General features: G+C 38.3%; 4 protein-coding genes across 12 annotated transcripts; 2 read left to right on the top strand and 2 right to left on the bottom strand.

The window, feature by feature from the left end:
- The first annotated feature begins 293 nt into the window (after positions 1–293).
- On the top strand, positions 294–6653 carry LOC120071407 (pentatricopeptide repeat-containing protein At3g47530-like). 7 transcript variants are annotated; one of them, XM_039023677.1, is made up of 4 exons: positions 294–2534; positions 2624–2825; positions 2985–3371; positions 5127–6653. In XM_039023677.1, exon 1 carries the CDS (start codon positions 453–455, stop codon positions 2301–2303), a length of 1851 nt encoding a protein of 616 aa, XP_038879605.1. In that variant the 5' UTR covers positions 294–452; the 3' UTR covers positions 2304–2534; positions 2624–2825; positions 2985–3371; positions 5127–6653. The 7 variants fall into 7 exon arrangements, with proteins under 7 accessions (XP_038879605.1, XP_038879604.1, XP_038879603.1 ...); XM_039023676.1 differs by having other exon boundaries at positions 2985–3857; positions 3984–6653; XM_039023675.1 differs by having other exon boundaries at positions 2985–4810.
- Positions 6654–7300: 647 nt separating this feature from the next.
- On the top strand, positions 7301–7891 carry LOC120071943 (uncharacterized mitochondrial protein AtMg00810-like). The gene has a single exon (XM_039024380.1). The coding sequence runs from the start codon at positions 7301–7303 to the stop codon at positions 7889–7891; it is 591 nt and encodes a 196-aa protein (XP_038880308.1).
- A 2521-nt stretch (positions 7892–10412) lies between these two features.
- Positions 10413–13466, bottom strand: LOC120071589 (malate dehydrogenase, chloroplastic-like). Of its 3 annotated transcripts, none has more exons than XM_039023935.1 (2): positions 13248–13466; positions 10413–12038 (listed from the first exon to the last, which is right to left on the bottom strand). In XM_039023935.1, exon 2 carries the CDS (start codon positions 12028–12030, stop codon positions 10792–10794), a length of 1239 nt encoding a protein of 412 aa, XP_038879863.1. In that variant the 5' UTR covers positions 12031–12038; positions 13248–13466; the 3' UTR covers positions 10413–10791. The 3 variants fall into 3 exon arrangements, with proteins under 3 accessions (XP_038879863.1, XP_038879862.1, XP_038879864.1); XM_039023934.1 differs by lacking the exon at positions 13248–13466 and adding an exon at positions 13137–13203; XM_039023936.1 differs by lacking the exon at positions 13248–13466 and adding an exon at positions 12378–13091.
- A 976-nt stretch (positions 13467–14442) lies between these two features.
- On the bottom strand, positions 14443–16202 carry LOC120071403 (geranylgeranyl diphosphate reductase, chloroplastic). The gene is made up of 2 exons (XM_039023666.1): positions 15455–16202; positions 14443–15338 (listed from the first exon to the last, which is right to left on the bottom strand). The coding sequence occupies exons 1-2, from the start codon at positions 16148–16150 to the stop codon at positions 14637–14639; spliced, it is 1398 nt and encodes a 465-aa protein (XP_038879594.1). The 5' UTR covers positions 16151–16202; the 3' UTR covers positions 14443–14636.
- Between the last annotated feature and the right edge of the window lie 1785 nt (positions 16203–17987).

Raw genomic sequence — 17987 nt, 5'->3', positions numbered from 1 at the left:
ATTGGCGAGGAGTGAAGAACCGATTGAAGACGACGTCTAAGACCAAGGAGAGTTGAGAGAAACCTGAGAGTAAAAATTGAGAGTATGAGAGACGAAGGAGACAAACGATCCCTTAATAAATCTAGTATTTAGGGCGCTATTTGAGATGTTTGAAAACTTGGGAGTAATTATGATATTTCACATAGCAAAAAGATCAGATATAGATAAGTTTTTAGAAATGAGTTAGCTTAGATTTTTTATTTTTTATTTTTTATTTTTGTGCAATTTCCCACCAAAAAACTTACTCTTTAACCTAAAATTACCACAAAATGAAGTCGATGTATCGTTATGTGGTATTAACGTTCACGGGACAGCAAATCCGGCGGTATTGAAGAACACCAACGACGGCCAAATTGGCGGTGGTGCCCCATAGCAAAAACGATTCAGAAGGATAACCGGGCGGCCATCGATAGATGACTGGAATCTTCCGTCGTCATTCTATCCTCTCTCCGAAACACCATCATCATCGTTTCGCATCCACCTCTCTGCTTTCTTCCAAATTTCGACAACAAAACTCAACACCTCACTTGGAAAGAGAGCTCCTGATTTCTCTCATAAAATCATGTACCCACAAATCCCAATTGCTCCAAATCCATGCCCACATCATCCGTACTTCTTCCATTCAAGACCCCATTGTTTCCCTCCGCTTCTTGACTCGCACCGCCTCTGCCCCTTTTCGCGATTTGGGCTATTCTCGACGATTCTTCTCTCTCCTGACGAACCCATTTGTTTCTCATTATAATGCGATGTTGAGAGCCTATTCTTTGAGCCCTTCACCTCTGAAGGGATTGTACATGTACAGAGATATGGAAAGGCAAGGAGTTCGCGTCGATCCCTTGTCTTCTTCCTTTGCCGTTAAGTCTTGTATAAGAATGCTTTCATTATTTAGTGGGGTTCAGATTCACGCGAAGATTTTTAGAAATGGGCATCAATCGGATAGTCTTTTGCTCACCTCCATGATGGACCTGTATTCTCATTGTGGCAAACTTGAGGATGCGTGCAAATTGTTCGACGAAATTCCTCAAAGAGATGTTATTGCTTGGAACGTTTTGATTTCTTGTCTAACTCGAAATAAACGGACTAGGGATGCTTTAGGTTTGTTTGACATCATGCAAAGTCCAACATATCTCTGCGAACCTGATAAAGTTACTTGTTTACTTCTCCTCCAAGCTTGTGCAGACTTGAATGCATTGGAATTCGGTGAAAGGATTCATAATTATGTTCAACAGCACGGTTATAATACTGAGAGTAATTTGTGTAATTCGTTGATATCGATGTATTCGCTGTGTGGGCGTGTGGACAAGGCTTATGAAGTGTTTGATAAAATGCCGGAGAAAGATGTTGTTTCATGGAGTGCGATGATTTCCGGGTTATCAATGAATGGACAGGGGAGAGAAGCTATTGAAGCGTTTTGGGAGATGCAAAAGAAGGGTATTGAGCCTGATGATCATACTTTCACTGCAGTTCTTTCTGCTTGTAGCCACTGTGGCCTTGTTGATGAAGGAATGGCTTTTTTTGATCGTATGAGACAGGAGTTCAGGATAGTTCCCAACGTCTATCACTATGGATGTATGGTTGATCTCTTGGGTCGCACTGGAATGCTTGATCAAGCCTATAAACTCATAATGTCAATGGAGGTGAACCCAGATGCAACATTATGGAGGACCCTTCTTGGAGCTTGCAGAATTCACGGTCATGCAAACCTTGGGGAGCGCATAATTGAGCATTTGATTGAACTCAAATCTCAAGAAGCTGGAGATTATGTGTTGTTGCTGAACATTTATTCTTCGGCTGGCAACTGGGACAAGGTATCTGAATTGAGGAAATTTATGAAGGAGAAGGGTATTTATACTACACCTGGCTGCACCACAATAGAATTGAATGGGGTGGTGCATGAGTTTGCTGTGGATGATATTTCGCATCCTATGAAGGACAAGATCTACGAGAAGTTGGATGAGATCAACAAGCAGCTAAAGATTGCAGGTTATGAAGCTGAAATATCTTCTGAATTACACAGATTAAAGGCAGAAGATAAGGGGTATGCGCTTTCTAACCATAGTGAAAAATTGGCCATAGCCTTTGGGGTTCTTGCAACTCCGCCAGGAAGAACCATCAGAGTGGCAAATACCGTTCATATTTGCATGGATTGTCATAACTTTGCTAAGTATATCTCCAGTGTTTATAACAGAAAAGTGGTTGTTAGGGACCGAAGTCGGTCACATCATTTCCGAGAGGGTCGGTGTTCCTGCAATGATTATTGGTAGTGACCGAACACCATAAAGTCTCAGAATATTACATGATCCACGAGGAAAATTTTCCCAGAGCTTTCAGCTTGTGGCCATGGGCTGTTTCTGAAGATGGGAGACGAGAGTCTGATATTGCAACAGAAGCTGGATTAAAGCTTTGTCATACTACACAAAGAAGTAAAAGTGAATGCTGAACGTTCTCCTCTCTTAAAGAACTTCGCCAACAAACCGATTCTGTTTAATTTTCAGGTATCAACCTAAAAGATTCAATCCTAGTATGTCTCATGATTTGATGCACAGTCGTATCAACCACGTTTTACAAAATTTTCATTTACTAGGAACTTCTATTGAAAGTGTTTGCCCGGACCACATCCAATGTAATAGCAACAAAAGAACTTCTTTGGATCATACACGCCCACTGGAATTGCTCGACTTCTTCCTCTCATTACTTCAATTGGCATTGTATCACGAGTGTAGGATTCCCATTCATGTTACAGGTTTAGCCCCTTCTGCTTTGGAACTTCTGCTGCTATTGGAACAGTTGAGTTCACAGTGTTGAAATTATATTTTAGCCCTAAAGGTGTTTTGGTCTTTTATCAGTCTAGAGTCTTTTAGTGTTTGGTTATTTATACCTGTCGTTGTAATGTGTACGAATTAAAAATAAAAAACTCTTATCGTGGTTTTTTCTCTCTGGTCTAGGGTTTTCCACGTAACTGTTTTCTTTTCTTCCCCAACTTTTTCAAGATGATATTAGAGCATGGTGATGAGAATGTCGCTGGAATAGAAGAGATTCAGTCATCGACTCTAGCAGGGGATGGAACTACAGGAGAAAATTCTAACAATGCTGAAATTAGGGCTACCGTCGACCAATATCTAGGGTCATTACTTGGACCGATTCAAATCCAACACACGGGACAGTAGCTCCTCGTCGATCCAGCCGTTACTGCGATCGGAGGACCTCCGTCACTGCCGTCGAGACTCGAACATCCTCTGTTGGTCCAGCCCAAACACGAGCGCTTGCCATCGACGATTCCGTTGTTCCAACCACCGATCGCAACCCAGACACAGTCAGCAGAGCTTTTCCAGGTCAGTCGTCCTCTCATCCTTCAGTATTTTTTTCGTCTTTGCCCAGCTCTTCGGCCGTCCGTTCCCCGAATCCAAACCAAATCACCTACCTTCCGTCTCCTTTACCCAGTCTTTCGAACGTGCCCGGCCTCTCGGTCTACCAAAACCCACCAAACCACTCGAACTAGCCGGTCCAGTCGAACCCGGTCCAGCTGAACCCGGTCCAGCCCAACCCTGTACAACAAGTTTTTTTCTCCCACTACTTATCCTCTGGTCAGCCAGCTCCTCAAGTTGGTCTTCCCACATCGGTAGAAACAATATCATCAGGGTCTATGGGCAGAAACAACCTACAACGATTTTTAGTGGGACAGTTAGCGTTCAACAACAACTGGCAAATCTGCAGAGTAGATTTGTGTACTTGGGGCAGCTGTTAGATCTACGGCCAATTCATCAATTGATTTTCTACCAGATACATATCTGGAGGTTCCGTTATGTTCAGAAACTCCGGTAACTGCTTACCCTACTTTACCTTTCGCAAACATTATGTATGGTTCTGTTGGCAATTCTGCAGGATTTTCTATTGGCGAAAAACTTAATGGTCAGAACTACTTTTCTTGGTCACAATCTGTGAAGATGGTTCTCGAGGGACGGCACAAGTTCGAGTATCTAACAGGGGAGATACCAAGACCAAATCCTGGAGATCTTCAGGAATGTATATGGAAAGGGGAGGATTCCTTCCTCAGCTCATTTTTAATAAACAGTATGGAACCTCAGATCGGGAAGCCTCTTCTTTACTCAGCTTCGGCTTGGGATATCTGGGAAGCTGTCCAGAAACTTCATTCGAAGAGGCAGAATGCTTCACGCCTTTATACATTGAGAAAACAGGTGCAAGTAGGGGACTCTCGGCGTAACATCCTATTTCAATAAATTATCACTTTTGTGGCAAGAAATGGATCTGTGTCGAGAAATAGTTTGGAATTGCCCAGTTGATGGGGTTCAGTATTCGAAGATTGAGGAGGTTGACCGCGTATATGATTTTCTAGCTGGCTTAAACTCGAAATTTGATGGTGTTCGGAGCCGAATTTTGGGACAAAGACTAATGTCGTCCCTGATGGAAGTTTGCTCAGAGGTCAGATTGGAAGAAGATTGAACTAGCACTATGAATGGTACAACGCCTAATGCCCTAGACTCTGCTACGTTTGGAGTCAAGTCATCGGGATCAGAGAATGACAAATAGAGTAGAAAAACCCCTCCAATTTGTGAACATTGTAAGAAACCATGGCATACGAAAGATCAGTACTAGAAATTACATGGCCGACCTCTAAATGGCAAGCGACGTCCTCCGAACGATAAATCTAAGTCTAGTCGAGCCTTTGTTAGTGAAACAATTGGTCGTGCTCCTCCAGGGACGAGCCAGGTGGATCCAGGTACAGTCGAAACCGACAATATTGCGCAGTCAGGTACTCCCAATTCCTTTAGTTTCTTTGCTGAGGGAGATGAATCTTCGATTCTTGATTCCAAAGCAACGGACCATCTAACTGGATCATCTGATCATTTTCTCTCTTATTATCCAAGTGCTGGAAATGATAGAATAAGAATTGCATATGGGAATTTGCCCCCGTTGTTGGAAAGGGTCACTTATCTCCAATTCAAGGACTGATTTTATAGAATGTCTTACATGTGCCAAAAATATCGTATAATTTGCTATCAATCAGTAAGTTAACCAGAGATTTGAACTGCAAATTCGTGTTCTCACCAGATAATGTTTCGTTTCAGGACCTGAGCTCTAGGAAGATGATTGGCACTACCCGGCACAATAAGGGGCTCTATTTCCTTTCCGAGGATGCTTCTTCTAGGAGTTGTTTACTGTCTTCTCTTACTATTTCTGAAACTGATTTCTTATTATGGCATTTTCGTCTTGGACATCCAAACTTTCATTATATGAAATATCTATTTCCACATTTATTTCGAAATGTGAATGTGTCATCTTTGTCGTGTGATGTTTGTATTTGTGATAAACAATCTAGGGCGTCTTTTACCTCACAACCCTAACCTTCCCGACCCTTCCATCTGATACATAGTGACGTTTGGGGTCCGTCGAATGTCACAATGGTGTCAGGTAAATGGTGGTTTGTTACCTTCATAGATGATTACACCCGTCTTACATGGGTGTTCCTTCTTATAGACAAGTCTGAAGTGACGACGGTCTTTCAATAGTTTTACATCACCATCAAAACCCAGTTCAATACCAAAATCGCCATTCTTCGAACTGACAATGGGTGTGAATTTATTAATCAGTCCCTTCGTGAGTTTCTAGACTCCAAAGGTATCGTCCACCAAAATTCTTCTGCCTATACGCCTCAGCAGAATGGAGTAGTCGAACGGAAAAATCGTCACCTCATTGAAGTAGCACGATCCCTCATGATACCTGCATCCTTATCCTCGCTATGGGGGGATGTTGTACTTACTACAGCTCATCTCATCAATCGGATGCCCTTTTGTGTGCTTAAATTCCAAACCCCTTTAGAGCATTTTAAAGAATCCATCTCGTCCACTTGCTTTTTCCCAGATGTTCCTCTTAGGGTTTTTGGGTGCACCGTTTTCGTCCATAATCACCGTCCTCACCAGAGTAAATTTGCTCTTAGGGCCCAAAAAAGAGTCTTTGTTGGGTGTCCGCTCCATCAACAGGGCTACAAGTGCTTTCAGCACCTTCCTTTCGAAAGTATTTTGTCACCATGGATGCCACATTTCTAGAGGACAAGCCCTTCTTTCCCGTTAGCTCTCTTCAGAGGGAGACTTTGAATGAAGAGGCTACACTTCCACCTACTCTATTCCGTTAGACTTGTTTCCTGAACCTATCCCTAAAACAAATGAGTCTGTCTTCCTTACAAAACAAGTGCCTTGGATAACCTACTATAGGAAGCATCTCCGAAAGAAAATAGTTTCTGAAATTCTTCCCCCTGTTGCTCCATCGGAAGGTGTTCAAGAGTCAGAATCGGACTAGCTCAGGCTCAAGGTACCCCTAGTCATAAGGACAATGAGTATGTTGAAGGTGATGTAGGGGACTCGGGGGAAGTCAGGGATGTAATGAAGCACCAAGTGGTACTCAAGGGACTGAAAATGGATAACAGTTGGGTACAGATCAACAGACATACATGATCAGTGAGATTGAGATTGATGCTACCTTGGATTTGCTGATAGCTCTGCGGAAAGGTACAAGGTCGTGCACCAAACACTCCATGAAAAGCTTCTTGTCTTACAGTAACCTGTCTACGAGATTTAGAGCTTTCACCACCAGCCTGGATCTGTCTCTTATACACATCTAGATGTGTATAAGAGACAGATACAAGGCCAGACTGGTAGCTAAAGGATTCACTCAGACATATGGAGTAATTACTCAGAAACTTTCTCACCTGTGGCAAAACTTTAACACTATTCGTGTTCTTCTCTCTGTGGTTGTTAATCAAGACTGGCCCCTCCATCAGTTGGATGTGAAAAATGCTTTTCTGAATGGTGAGCTGTAAGAAGAGGTATATATGAACCCACCTCCAGGTTTTGAAGCACAATTCGGCAATTAGGTTTGCAAATTAAAAAAATCCTTGTATGGCCTGAAGCAGTCTCCTAGAGCCTGGTTCGGAGACTGGTTCGATCGGTTCACCACCTTTGTTAAATCTCAGGGATTTGTTCAAGGACATTCAGATCACACCTTGTTCACTAAGAAGTCAGCACCAGGGAAAATAGCGGTCTTGATTATCTATGTTGACGATATTATACTGTTAAAGGATGATTCAGCAGAGATTGACAGGTTGAAACGACGAATGACAAATGAGTTTGAGATCAAATATCTCGATGCCTTGAGATATTTCCTAGGAATGGAGGTAGCAAGATCAAAGGAAGGGATCTTAGTATCTCAGAGGAAATACATTCTCGATTTGTTGTAAGAGACTGGAATGACAGGGTGTAAACCTGCCAACTTCAATCTGATAGAGTCAGTAGATGATGTTCCTGTGAACAAAGAGAGATATCAACGGCTTGTGGGGAAACTAATATATCTTTCGCATACCAAACCTGATATATCATATGCGGTTAGCTTGGTCAATCAGTTTATGCAAGCTCCGTACAAAAGACACATGGAGGCAGTTACACGGATCTTGAGGTATCTGAAGTCTTCTCTTGGAAAGGGTTTGGTTTTCAGAAAGCATGATAAAAGGTGTATCAAGGCCTACATAGATTCAAACTGGGTTGATTCTGTTATAGATAAGAAGTCCACCTTAGGATACTGTACTTTTGTGTGGGGAAACTTAGTTACCTGGAGAAGTAATAAGCAAGGTGTCGTGGCTAGAAGCAAGGTGTTATGGGGACAACTTTCACTTCTAAAGCATTCAAGGCAAGGGAGGAAGGGAGGAAGAATGGAGGATGACATAGCTAGGTCGCAGGATTTCAAATCCTGGGCCTGGGGCGTTACAGATGGTATCAGAGCTGAACCTCTCCCAGTAAGATGTAGTCCGGGGACGAACAAGTGGAAGCTGGTGGGCATGTAACGACCCGAGTTCAGGAAGGGTACATGAATGAACCAGTATCACATCTGAACGAGAGGGATCTTGAGGACATGAAAGTAAGGTTAAGAAAGGCTTAAAACAATTGAAAGTTACTACCTATACCAACAAGGTGCACCTTCCTTTTCAGTGGCTCAATCATAAGAACTCCAAAGTTAAGTGTGCTTGGCTTGGAGTAATCTTATGTTGGGTGACCTTTTGGGAATTTTCCTAAGGGAGAATGATATAGGACTATGAGCTTGGGTATATGTGAAGAGATTTGGTTGAAGAAGGTTATGGTAGATGTACATGAAGAAAGTCATGACCGACACTTCATCAAAGAAAAACTGGATAATGGTAGCAAGTTGAGTCTTTTATCAGTGTTGAAATTATATTTTAGCCCTAAGGGCGTTTTGGTCTTTTATCAGTGTAGGGTTTCTTACTGTTTAGTTATTTATACCTGTCCCTGTAATGTGTATGGTTTTTTTCTCCCTGGTCTAAGGTTTTCCACGTAACTCTAGTGTTTTCTTTTCTTCCTTTAACTTTTTCAAGACATAGGGTTGCTATTGATATGAATGAAAGCACCAGGACAATTATCAGCGAGAACAAGGTCGTTTGGTCTAAGATTTTATAGATGTTTGGGAATAAAAGATGTATGAGAATAAGATTTCTATAAATAAGAGATGTGAGAATCAAAGATGTCATGAAATAAGGTTTAATAGATGACTATGTTTGGTTATGTATGGGAATAAGAATAGGATGTCTTGTGTTATATTTTTTCATGTAATTATAAATATAAAACTATCAAAATTAGTTTCAATAATTCATTTTTGTTTATTAATTAATTTTTATTACATTAAATTATTAAATCAATTTTAAGTCATTAAAATTTTATTAAATTTATCCACTCACCCTCCAATTTAATATATTTATTATCAATTAAATTTTTTATATTGCACATTTATATTATCAACCTTTATTAAAAAAATGTTGGTTATTAATTTAAATATCTATTTTCTTTCTTTTTTTCCATGATTTTGTTAATTTAAGAGTTAATTAACTAATTGTTAAATGTCAATTATAAGCTTTATATATATACAAAAAAACGTTGATATAAACTAATTTATTTTAAATCATCAAACAATGTTTTAATTTTTTTTTAAAAAAAATAACTATAATTATAGATTAAAACTAGAAGTAAAAGTATATAAGATTGTTTAATTGAATAAATTAACTTACTTTATTATTAGTTAGTTAATTAATATTTTTTTAAAGACTAGTCAATAATTTTAATAAATAATTTATGATGTCAATATATATTACCAATAAAAAGAAATTTAAAAATATATAATTATGGTTATTCACTTTTTTTAAAAGATTATGGTTTTTCATATTAATTCATAATAATAGAATAAATTATATTAGCATTAGTATTAATAAAATTAATCATATATGTCAATTATAAATTTAATTCAAACATATTTATGAAAACTAAATAAATTAAACAATATCAAGAAAAAAAGTAAAACAATAAAAAGTAAGAGAGAAAAAACCATTGAAAATAGAAAAAATCTATTTATTTGGGTGGTTTTATCTATGGATGAGAATATGAATATGTTGAATGAAATATTTGACTCCAGAATCTCTCGATTGGCACATGTAATTTTATAAATCTAAAAGAGTATATCTATCATTACAATTTTGTAAATAATTTTAAATTAACGCAGCAGTAATGTTTCACATTACCTGCATTCACATTGAGTAATTTAAAATAATAATAATAATAAAAGACTTATCAAAACTTTGATAGGTATACTCTTTTAAATTTATAAAGTTGTTCATTTAAAATTATTTCTTGTTCATATTGCTTGGATGAATGTCATTTGTGGATTATCTAAATTCATTTATATCATTTATTAATTTACATTTACAACATTATAAGATCATTCTTCATCTACAAAAGTTGGAAATGAAGTTTTCCAAAAATCTTAGTACTAAAAAATCATCATGCTCTCTAAGAAACATTGCACTAATATTAAAATAAAAAAGTTGAATAGAAATTTCTTAAAAGATAGCATCACTTGTAAAATCAACATGCTTTTTTAGAAACATTGTAACAATCAACAAAATTTAGTATAATTTAAAACATTGGAATATCAAATGATTTTAAATCATGTTTTTTAAGAAAAAAAAATAAAAATAAAACAATGGACAAAGCTTGGGAGTGACATAATAAATCCGTCTATTGATTCTAAAGAATAAATAAAACTAAGTAAAACTTCGTAATGACCAGAATCAAAAAATAGAAAAATATTAGTGAATGCATCTCCATAAAAGACAAGAAAAAACACCTATTTAATTCATAAAAGAGATGAATATTGCTATTTTGAAGGGGAATTTTTTTTATTATTATTATTAAAATAGCAATATTCATCTATTTAATCCCATTTTGTAGGCTTCTGGGACAAACATAGCAGTGTAAAAAGAGAGCTCAAAGGCTTTTGTAAGAAATTAAGATGAAGTAAATCGAGGAACCCAAATCATAAACTGGGAGAAAAGTTGATTGACTAAAGCTTTGTTGAATTATACAAAGAAGTAAAAGTGAACGTGTTGAACGTTCTGTCTCAAACAACTTCGCCAACAAACCGATTATGTATTTGTTTTGGGTATTGACCGAACAAATTCAATCCTAGTGTGTCTTATGATAAGGTGCACAGTCGTAGCAACCGTGTTATTTCAAAATTTTCAATTACTAGGACTACGGCAACAGTTAATATCTCAAACAGAAGTTCTCCATCAAACGAGGTAAAATGAAAACATACAAACTACTAAACAAAAGGAAAAGCCGCAAACCAATTCTTAGGATTCAATGCTACTCTCCAAGCATGTTCTGGAAAAGCAAGGCTTTAAACAGCCACGGCTTGCTTCTGTGTAAAAGCAATACCCTTCTCAATGCTTGCCTTCAGTTCTGGCTTTAAAGCTTCAAGTGCCTTTTGCTCGTACTCGGATAAACCCTGGAGATCAGACGTTACAAAGGCTTCGATTCCTTTCCTCCCGAGCTTAACCCTCGATGCAAAGAAGGGAAGCTCAGTTAGATCAGACTGCACAAAAGTGCACTCATATACATCACTGTCTCCGTCCAAGGCACGGAGAGATGATTCGACAAATCTTGCTGCAGCATATGCCATTGAAAGGGTTGCGGAGCCTGCCCCTGCCTTCGCTTCAACAACTTCAGTTCCCGCATTTTGAATCCTAACAGTCAGTTCTTGAATTTGTTCATCTGTAAAACTCACTGAAGGTCTTGTCTTTGATAGCAAAGGAAGAATTGTTATTCCTGCATGTCCCCCGACAACCGGGACATCAACATCAATCAGTTTAAGGTTCTTCTTTTCAGCAACGAAAGTGTTTGCCCGTACAACATCCAATGTAGTAACCCCAAAAAGCTTCTTTGGATCATACACGCCCTTCTGCTTTAGAACTTCTGCTGCTATTGGAACAGTTGAGTTCACAGGGTTGCTAATGATATGGATGAAAGCATCAGGACAATTATCAGCAACTGCCTCAACCAAACTTTTCACTATGCCAGCATTTATGTTGAAGAGGTCATCACGAGTCATACCAGGCTTTCTCGGAACCCCAGCAGGTATGACAACAACATCTACACCTTTTAAAGCATTGGCTAATTCAGAAGGTCCAGTGAAATCCTGAACTTTGGAGGGAGTGTTGCAGTGGCTAATATCAGCAGCAACACCCTTGACATTTGCAATATCATAAAGGTTCAGGGTGGCAACCAATGGCGACATCTTGATGAGAAGTGCCAGAGGCTGACCTATACCTCCAGCAGCTCCAAGAACAGCAACTTTGTAAGAAGCTTGAGGTTGAAGACTTTTGCATACATTCTGGTTCACTCTTTGAGCTGACGGAGCAAGATGACGCCATAGGGCAGCACTGCTCTGTTTCCCTAGGAAAGATGACTCTGAGTCACAACGAAGAGATGAAGCTGCCTTGAGGCCACAGAAGCTCTGAAGAGTCTCTTGTGAATTGATTCTTAAGCTAGCAGACTTTGATTGGTAAAATGAGTTGAGTTTAGTATTAAGTGATGCAGTTGCTCCAACTGACAAAATAGTTGCTGATGTTGCGGCCATATCTGACTCTGTTAAAGAAAGGGGAGGCAAGGAACTGTCAGCCATTAACATAATCTGGTGATTCTCCAACAATACAAAACCATCAGAATTGCTAGACTCTGATGAAGTAACACATATAATCTGGTAAGTAAAGTTATCTTTTTCGTAAACCAATCAGGAGCATAGATAGTTCTACTCTAGTAAGAAAACTAAGACAACTGCTCCAACTATAACAAGTGTGTTCCATAAAGATCAACAAGATGTTCAGATGATTCATTCAGAAAAATAGAAGTCCTGAGAGTACACGAACCATACTTACATAAATAACATAAATGTAAAGTTTCAATCCTCGAAATTACAAATATTACCTAGATCAGAGTATAATAAAAATCACAGCAACCTGATACATGTTATAATTTACCAAAAATGGAAAGAAGGCGATGATAGACCAGTGACGATTTTTTTTTTTTTTTTTTGCTTGCAATAAAAACCAATAGCATGGAAGTAGATACAGTTTCCAAACACAACCAGCTATCCAGATTATTCAGGAAATAGATATTAGAAAACATATTGCAAGTTTACAGAACAAAGTAAAAATTAAAGGCAAAATTTATCAAGTTATATTAGCAAAACATGTAAGAACTCTAGGACTTTATACTACTCATACGTAATTCGTCAGTTTTCTTTTAGTTATCAAACACGACAAGTTAAGAAAAAGAGCCTTGATTGTCCATGTAAAGTTGTGGCCCAAAATTTGTTGTTCTCACTTAAAAAGGGAACATCAACAAATATCTATTCCCAGAAGCTAAAAAGCACAAGAAAAATGGGAGTTCGCCAAAGACACATCTTTTCAGATCCACACTACTAAAAGGAGGAAAAAAGAAAAATCTTCACTCATTTATTCGGGTGTAAATTTCCAGGGATTAAATCCCTAACCACTAACTTTGTTTAGCTCATCTTCAAAAACGAAAGGATAATTGAATTCCTAATCGAAACACCAACTTCAAAATCAACCAATATATAAACCAAATAAATCAACAATCAGATCCATAGCATATGAAATGAACAAAAACAAATCGATCAGCGAAAAACACACATTTTGAGGAAAAGGGTATGAAAGAAACAACCGAAACAAGCTGAAGAATGAATCAAACATTCAACCAGCACTGATTTCTCCATATTCCCAAGAAAGTGAAACACAAACAAATAAACAAAGAAAGAATATAGAGAAGTCATACTTGAAACCCAGAAAAAATCTAGCTCGAAATGGAAGAGGAAAGTGAGTAATCGAAGATTTATGGGGCTCAAAAGGGTATTCGAAAAGGGTATTGTGGGTCTTAGAATTCTCCGCCTGAAAGCATTGGACGTAGCACTTCTTTTTGAACAGCCAAGCTTTATATTGTTTCCCTTTCTCTTTCTGTGTACCGAATACACCGCCGCAATACGAATCTAGTCCCTTTTTCAAAGCGCTTTTGTTCCCCAAATCTTCACCGTTACTTCTCTTCTTCCTTTCAACTCGGGGTTCAGTTCGGTTCGGTCCGGTGAGGCAAACCGGGTCCGGTCAAGGTGGATTTATTTGTGGATATTCTTTAAAATAAAACAAAAAATTACCTCTTTTGGTTCTTGTTCTTCTGTTTTTCTTCTTCTTCTGTTTTACCTGAGAGAGAGAGAGAGAGAGGTGGGGGAGGATGTGGCAGCTGAACACAAAGTGGAAGGGAAAAGAACAAACCTAATTTTCAAGTGGTTTGGTTCGGATAAACAGCGAACCGATCCGAGCCGGTTGGTTCAAATTTTGATGAAAAAACAACTAACGCGAATCGGTTGGGGTTGGGTTTTTACACCCCTGCCGGTTTCAACGGTCCTGATTCTCCCACTCAGTTTTAACGTTAATTACTAATTCTTGTCTTAAAAAGAGATGTCTGTTTAATTTTTCCATATGTATAAATTAAAGTTCTGTAAAAGGAACGAATCCACGGGAGTTTATTTGATCTAATTGTTATTTTTAGCCAATTTGGCATCTAATTTTGTATTAGAATAACCGTTCTGTTTTATATATTAGCAATTTGCCTCTTGAAACTTGTGAATTAAAATTAAAAGAGAAAATTTGTGACGTAGCAAATGATATTAGAATATAATCGACTTATTTACACGCAACTCTACGGCCATTGGCCAAATAATAATTGCGAAAAAGAAAAAGCACAAGAAAATTGAGATATCACATCTTACTTGGCTCTTTAAATATATTGTAAAATGACATTTCAACAACCAATACTTCCTTCTTCTTTATACTTTATAGAAGAAAACCAAATTCAATTAATCTAATTAATTAATTGGCTCTTCATCACCATTAAACGGTGTGTTGTAGCTGCGTAATTGATTACTTAATCATATAGAGGAAATAAAAACAATCATCATTGCATATTCTCAACTAAATAATATAAAAACCAGTGGTCTCTTTCATTGGGAACACAGATTTGAAGTTGAAATTTTTAACAAAAGTGAAGTGATGAAAGTTAAAATTCATTAACATTAAACATCCCATCTACAAAATCTATATGATTGAATTGATTATCTGGATGCCTTAGGAAACTAAAGATTTATGTTTTCTTTTTAATTAGACAGTTCTCTCATAAACTAACTTTCTCCATCTCCCTCTTCAAAGCATTAGCTCTCACCAAGCTCCCAATGGTATTCACAGCCAATTTCAAGTCCTCCAATGGATTCCCAGGCACCACTCTCTTGTACAAGTAACTGTCAAATGTCATCTTCTGCACATACTCGTCGGCGCACATCTCCACAAAAGCCTCCCTCGCCGGATTCGACCTGTAAAACACCTTCTGCAACACATCCAGAACCTTATAAGTTGGCCAGTAAGTTTTATCCCATTTCTCTAAGTACTTCCTCAGGTCTGATTCCTCCACCATTCTCTTCCCATTCTCCGATCCCTCGACAATCGCCTCTGCGCACATTCGTCCACTCTTCGCTGCAAAATATATGCCCTCCCCGGAGCATTTTGTCACATACCCAGCTGCATCGCCCACAAGTGCCACTCTCCCGGCCAGCCGCCGTGGACGAGGGTGTTCAGGGATTGGATGTGCTTCAACTCGGATGATCTTCCCTCCTAAGATCTTGTCCTTTGCTCTGTTTCGTGTGGCTATTTGAAATTTCTTGATATCAGCCTTGTGAGTCACTGTACCGGTGCCAACGGCGACATGGTCGCATTTCGGGAAAACCCACCCGTAGAAATCCGGCGACACGTCGTCACCTACGTACATCTCTGCAAGATTCTCGTAGTACACCATTTTGTCATCTGGGATTTTGATTCTCTCCTGAAATTGCAAACCCCCAATTCTCTAATTTAACACAGTTCATTCTATTTTGCTGGTAAATACTACACAAAGCTAATTCCTCCTTAAGAAAACCCTAACCCCTAAAGTTGATTTACCTGAAATGCGATGGCGTAATCGTAATCGCCGGCGTCAATGGCCTTGGCGACTCGAGAATTAGCTCCGTCGGCACCGATCACGGCGTCGACCTCCAATGTCATCTTCTCTCCGACGCCTCCTTTCTTCCCGTCGTACGCAGTGTAATGAATGACATACGGTGCATTTTGTTCCTTTGGAAGTTCCAATTTCATCACCAAGCCGTTAATCACATTAGCCCCATTTTCAGCAGCTCGATTCCGAAGATACGCATCCAGAACCTCTCGCCGAACCATCCCAATGTACTCGTGAGGTTTTAGGGTTCGGCCAATATCCACAGCGACGTTCGACGGAGAGATCATCTTCATCTTTGTGACACGACGGTCAATCAGGTCCAACGGAAGATCGAACTCGCCGACCATACACAGAGGAATCGCACCACCGCAGGGCTTGCAGTTGTCGAGCTTCCTCTCGAACAAGAAAGTCTCAACGCCGCCTCTGGCAAGAGTTTCAGCTGCCGATCCTCCAGCGGGACCGCCGCCAACCACGGCGACTCTGAGGTTCCGGCCGGCGATTTTAGGGCTCGTTTTAGCAGCGGCGACATAGAAGCGGCGCCGAAATTGGGGGTTCGGGTTGGCCTTGGTTTGCGTGATGAAATGGGGCTTCTCCGTCGAGGATTGGCGGAGGCCGGTGAAGGATTTGAGAGCAACGGAGGCCATTTAGTCGAGCAGGGAGTGAAGCTCGGAGTGGAGGAGTAATGGCCGTGGGAGTTCGTTGGGTTATTTTTATATATTTAATGGATATGGTTTGAGATTTGAGTAGTTGATAGCCGTTGGATGGAGAAGATGGACGGTGGATATTAGAAATGGATAATCGTACTGGATTTTTAGGATACCCTTGTTCAGTTTTTTTTTAATTTTTTAAAAATATAATTAGCAATGAACGATTGGCATTGTGCCACGTTAGCTCTATTTTTGTTTAGTGTCCAGTTCTTCCGCAGGAGAAAAGATATCAGTCATGCAGCCAATTAAGTGACGACAACTCAGCTAGGCCGTGGCTGCTTCTCTTGCCTCCCATAAAAAAACAACAAAACAAAATTGTTTGCAAAATATCACTTTATTATCACTAAAAATAGAGTGTCAAACGCTGATCGGCCTCAATTAATATTAAACTTTGTAAATAATTTCTTTTATTTTTTTATTTTTAAAAATCCTTCTAAAAATTAACTTTGGATAGTTAAATTTTTATTTATTAAAAATATAATGATTAAAATCAATATAAAGTACAGAAATGAAAATGATATTTAACTTAAAAATTTTCTATTGACTTGTATTTTAAACTATAAATATGTTTGGTCTCTAAAAATTTAAACTATGTCTTTTAAATCGTGATAAAGTTGCTACTTCTTATTTACTTTAAAAAATTAATCTTGTTGTGAATTTTCAATTAAATCCAATAAACATTTCATATATTTGAAATTTAGAAAATTAATTAATCTTTAACTCTCAACTTTATTTTTGGTTATTCAATCACCCATGTGTTTGAAATTTTAAAAAGTACTTGATCTATTAAATATAAAATTATGTTTTTTTTTAATATAACACCATGAATGACCTATTCATGACAAAATTGAAAATTTAACCTATTAGAGAATTGAAGATTTAAGTATCCATTAAACATAAAACTAAAAGTTTATAGGATTTGTTTGTCATTAATTATATTTTTTTGAAGCATTGTAAAGGTTTTGCATTGATTTTACATATACTTTTACCTAGATTTTTATTACCAATAGTAAATGGGACAGAAGTCTAATCGAAAATAAAGTTGTTCCACATTCCCTTCTATTATTAGGATGGAGGGAGAAAAGCCTACGAGAATTAAACCTCTAATCCGAAAAAATTGTGGGTTCTATCAATTGTTTATCAACAATGGCATGAATGAACCCAAAATCAAATGTTTTTTTTTTCCTTTTTAAGGCATGCAAAATAGTAGCAATAGACTATATAACCGGACCTTTAATATTAATATTGTTGTTTCAAAACTTATTAGAGAAATATTGTTGTTTTGAAACTTATTAGAGAAATATTGTTATTTTGGGAGTTCGAGGCTAGAGGTCGAACGTTGAGAACTCGACTAATGTGGAGGTCGAACGTTGAAAACTCGACGAACAAAGAAAAACTTGGAAACAATACATAGGCCGAAACTTCAACCTTCGACAAGGGAAATCTCGCGAATCTCGCTTAGATTGTCGAATGTTGAAGTTCTGTCTCTTATACACATCTAGATGTGTATAAGAGACAGAACGTTGAGAACTCGACGAACAAAGAAAAACTTGGAAACAATACATAGGCCGAAACTTCAACCTTCGACAAGGGAAATCTCGCGAATCTCGCTTAGATTGTCGAAGGTTGAAGTTTCGACACACATCCACCCTCGAGATTGCAGGTTTATTACTTTTCTTTTTCCCTCATAGAGGAAATAAAGTAATGAGATGGTATACTATCTGTCTCTTATACACATCTAGATGTGTATAAGAGACAGAGCCGAAACTTCAAC

The sequence above is a fragment of the Benincasa hispida genome, chromosome 2, assembly GCF_009727055.1.
Source record: "Benincasa hispida cultivar B227 chromosome 2, ASM972705v1, whole genome shotgun sequence".
Classification (NCBI taxonomy): Eukaryota; Viridiplantae; Streptophyta; class Magnoliopsida; order Cucurbitales; family Cucurbitaceae; genus Benincasa; species Benincasa hispida.
This window is presented reverse-complemented; position numbering and strand designations above follow the sequence as displayed.

What these genes read in the sequence shown, in the direction of transcription:
- LOC120071403 (XM_039023666.1), bottom strand. Translation starts at nt 16,150, where the DNA reads ATGGCCTCCGTTGCTCTCAAATCCTTCACCGGCCTCCGCCAATCCTCG. An exon ending in ATTACGCCATCGCATTTCAG is followed by an intron (nt 15,339 to 15,454) that starts GTAAATCAACTT and finishes TTGCAATTTCAG; the next exon opens with GAGAGAATCAAAATCCCAGA.
- LOC120071589 (XM_039023934.1), bottom strand. Translation starts at nt 13,188, where the DNA reads ATGGAGAAATCAGTGCTGGTTGAATGTTTGATTCATTCTTCAGCTTGT. An exon ending in TCATTCTTCAGCTTGTTTCG is followed by an intron (nt 12,039 to 13,136) that starts GTTGTTTCTTTC and finishes TTTCTTTAACAG; the next exon opens with AGTCAGATATGGCCGCAACA.
- LOC120071943 (XM_039024380.1), top strand. Translation starts at nt 7,301, where the DNA reads ATGACAGGGTGTAAACCTGCCAACTTCAATCTGATAGAGTCAGTAGAT.
- LOC120071407 (XM_039023679.1), top strand. Translation starts at nt 453, where the DNA reads ATGACTGGAATCTTCCGTCGTCATTCTATCCTCTCTCCGAAACACCAT.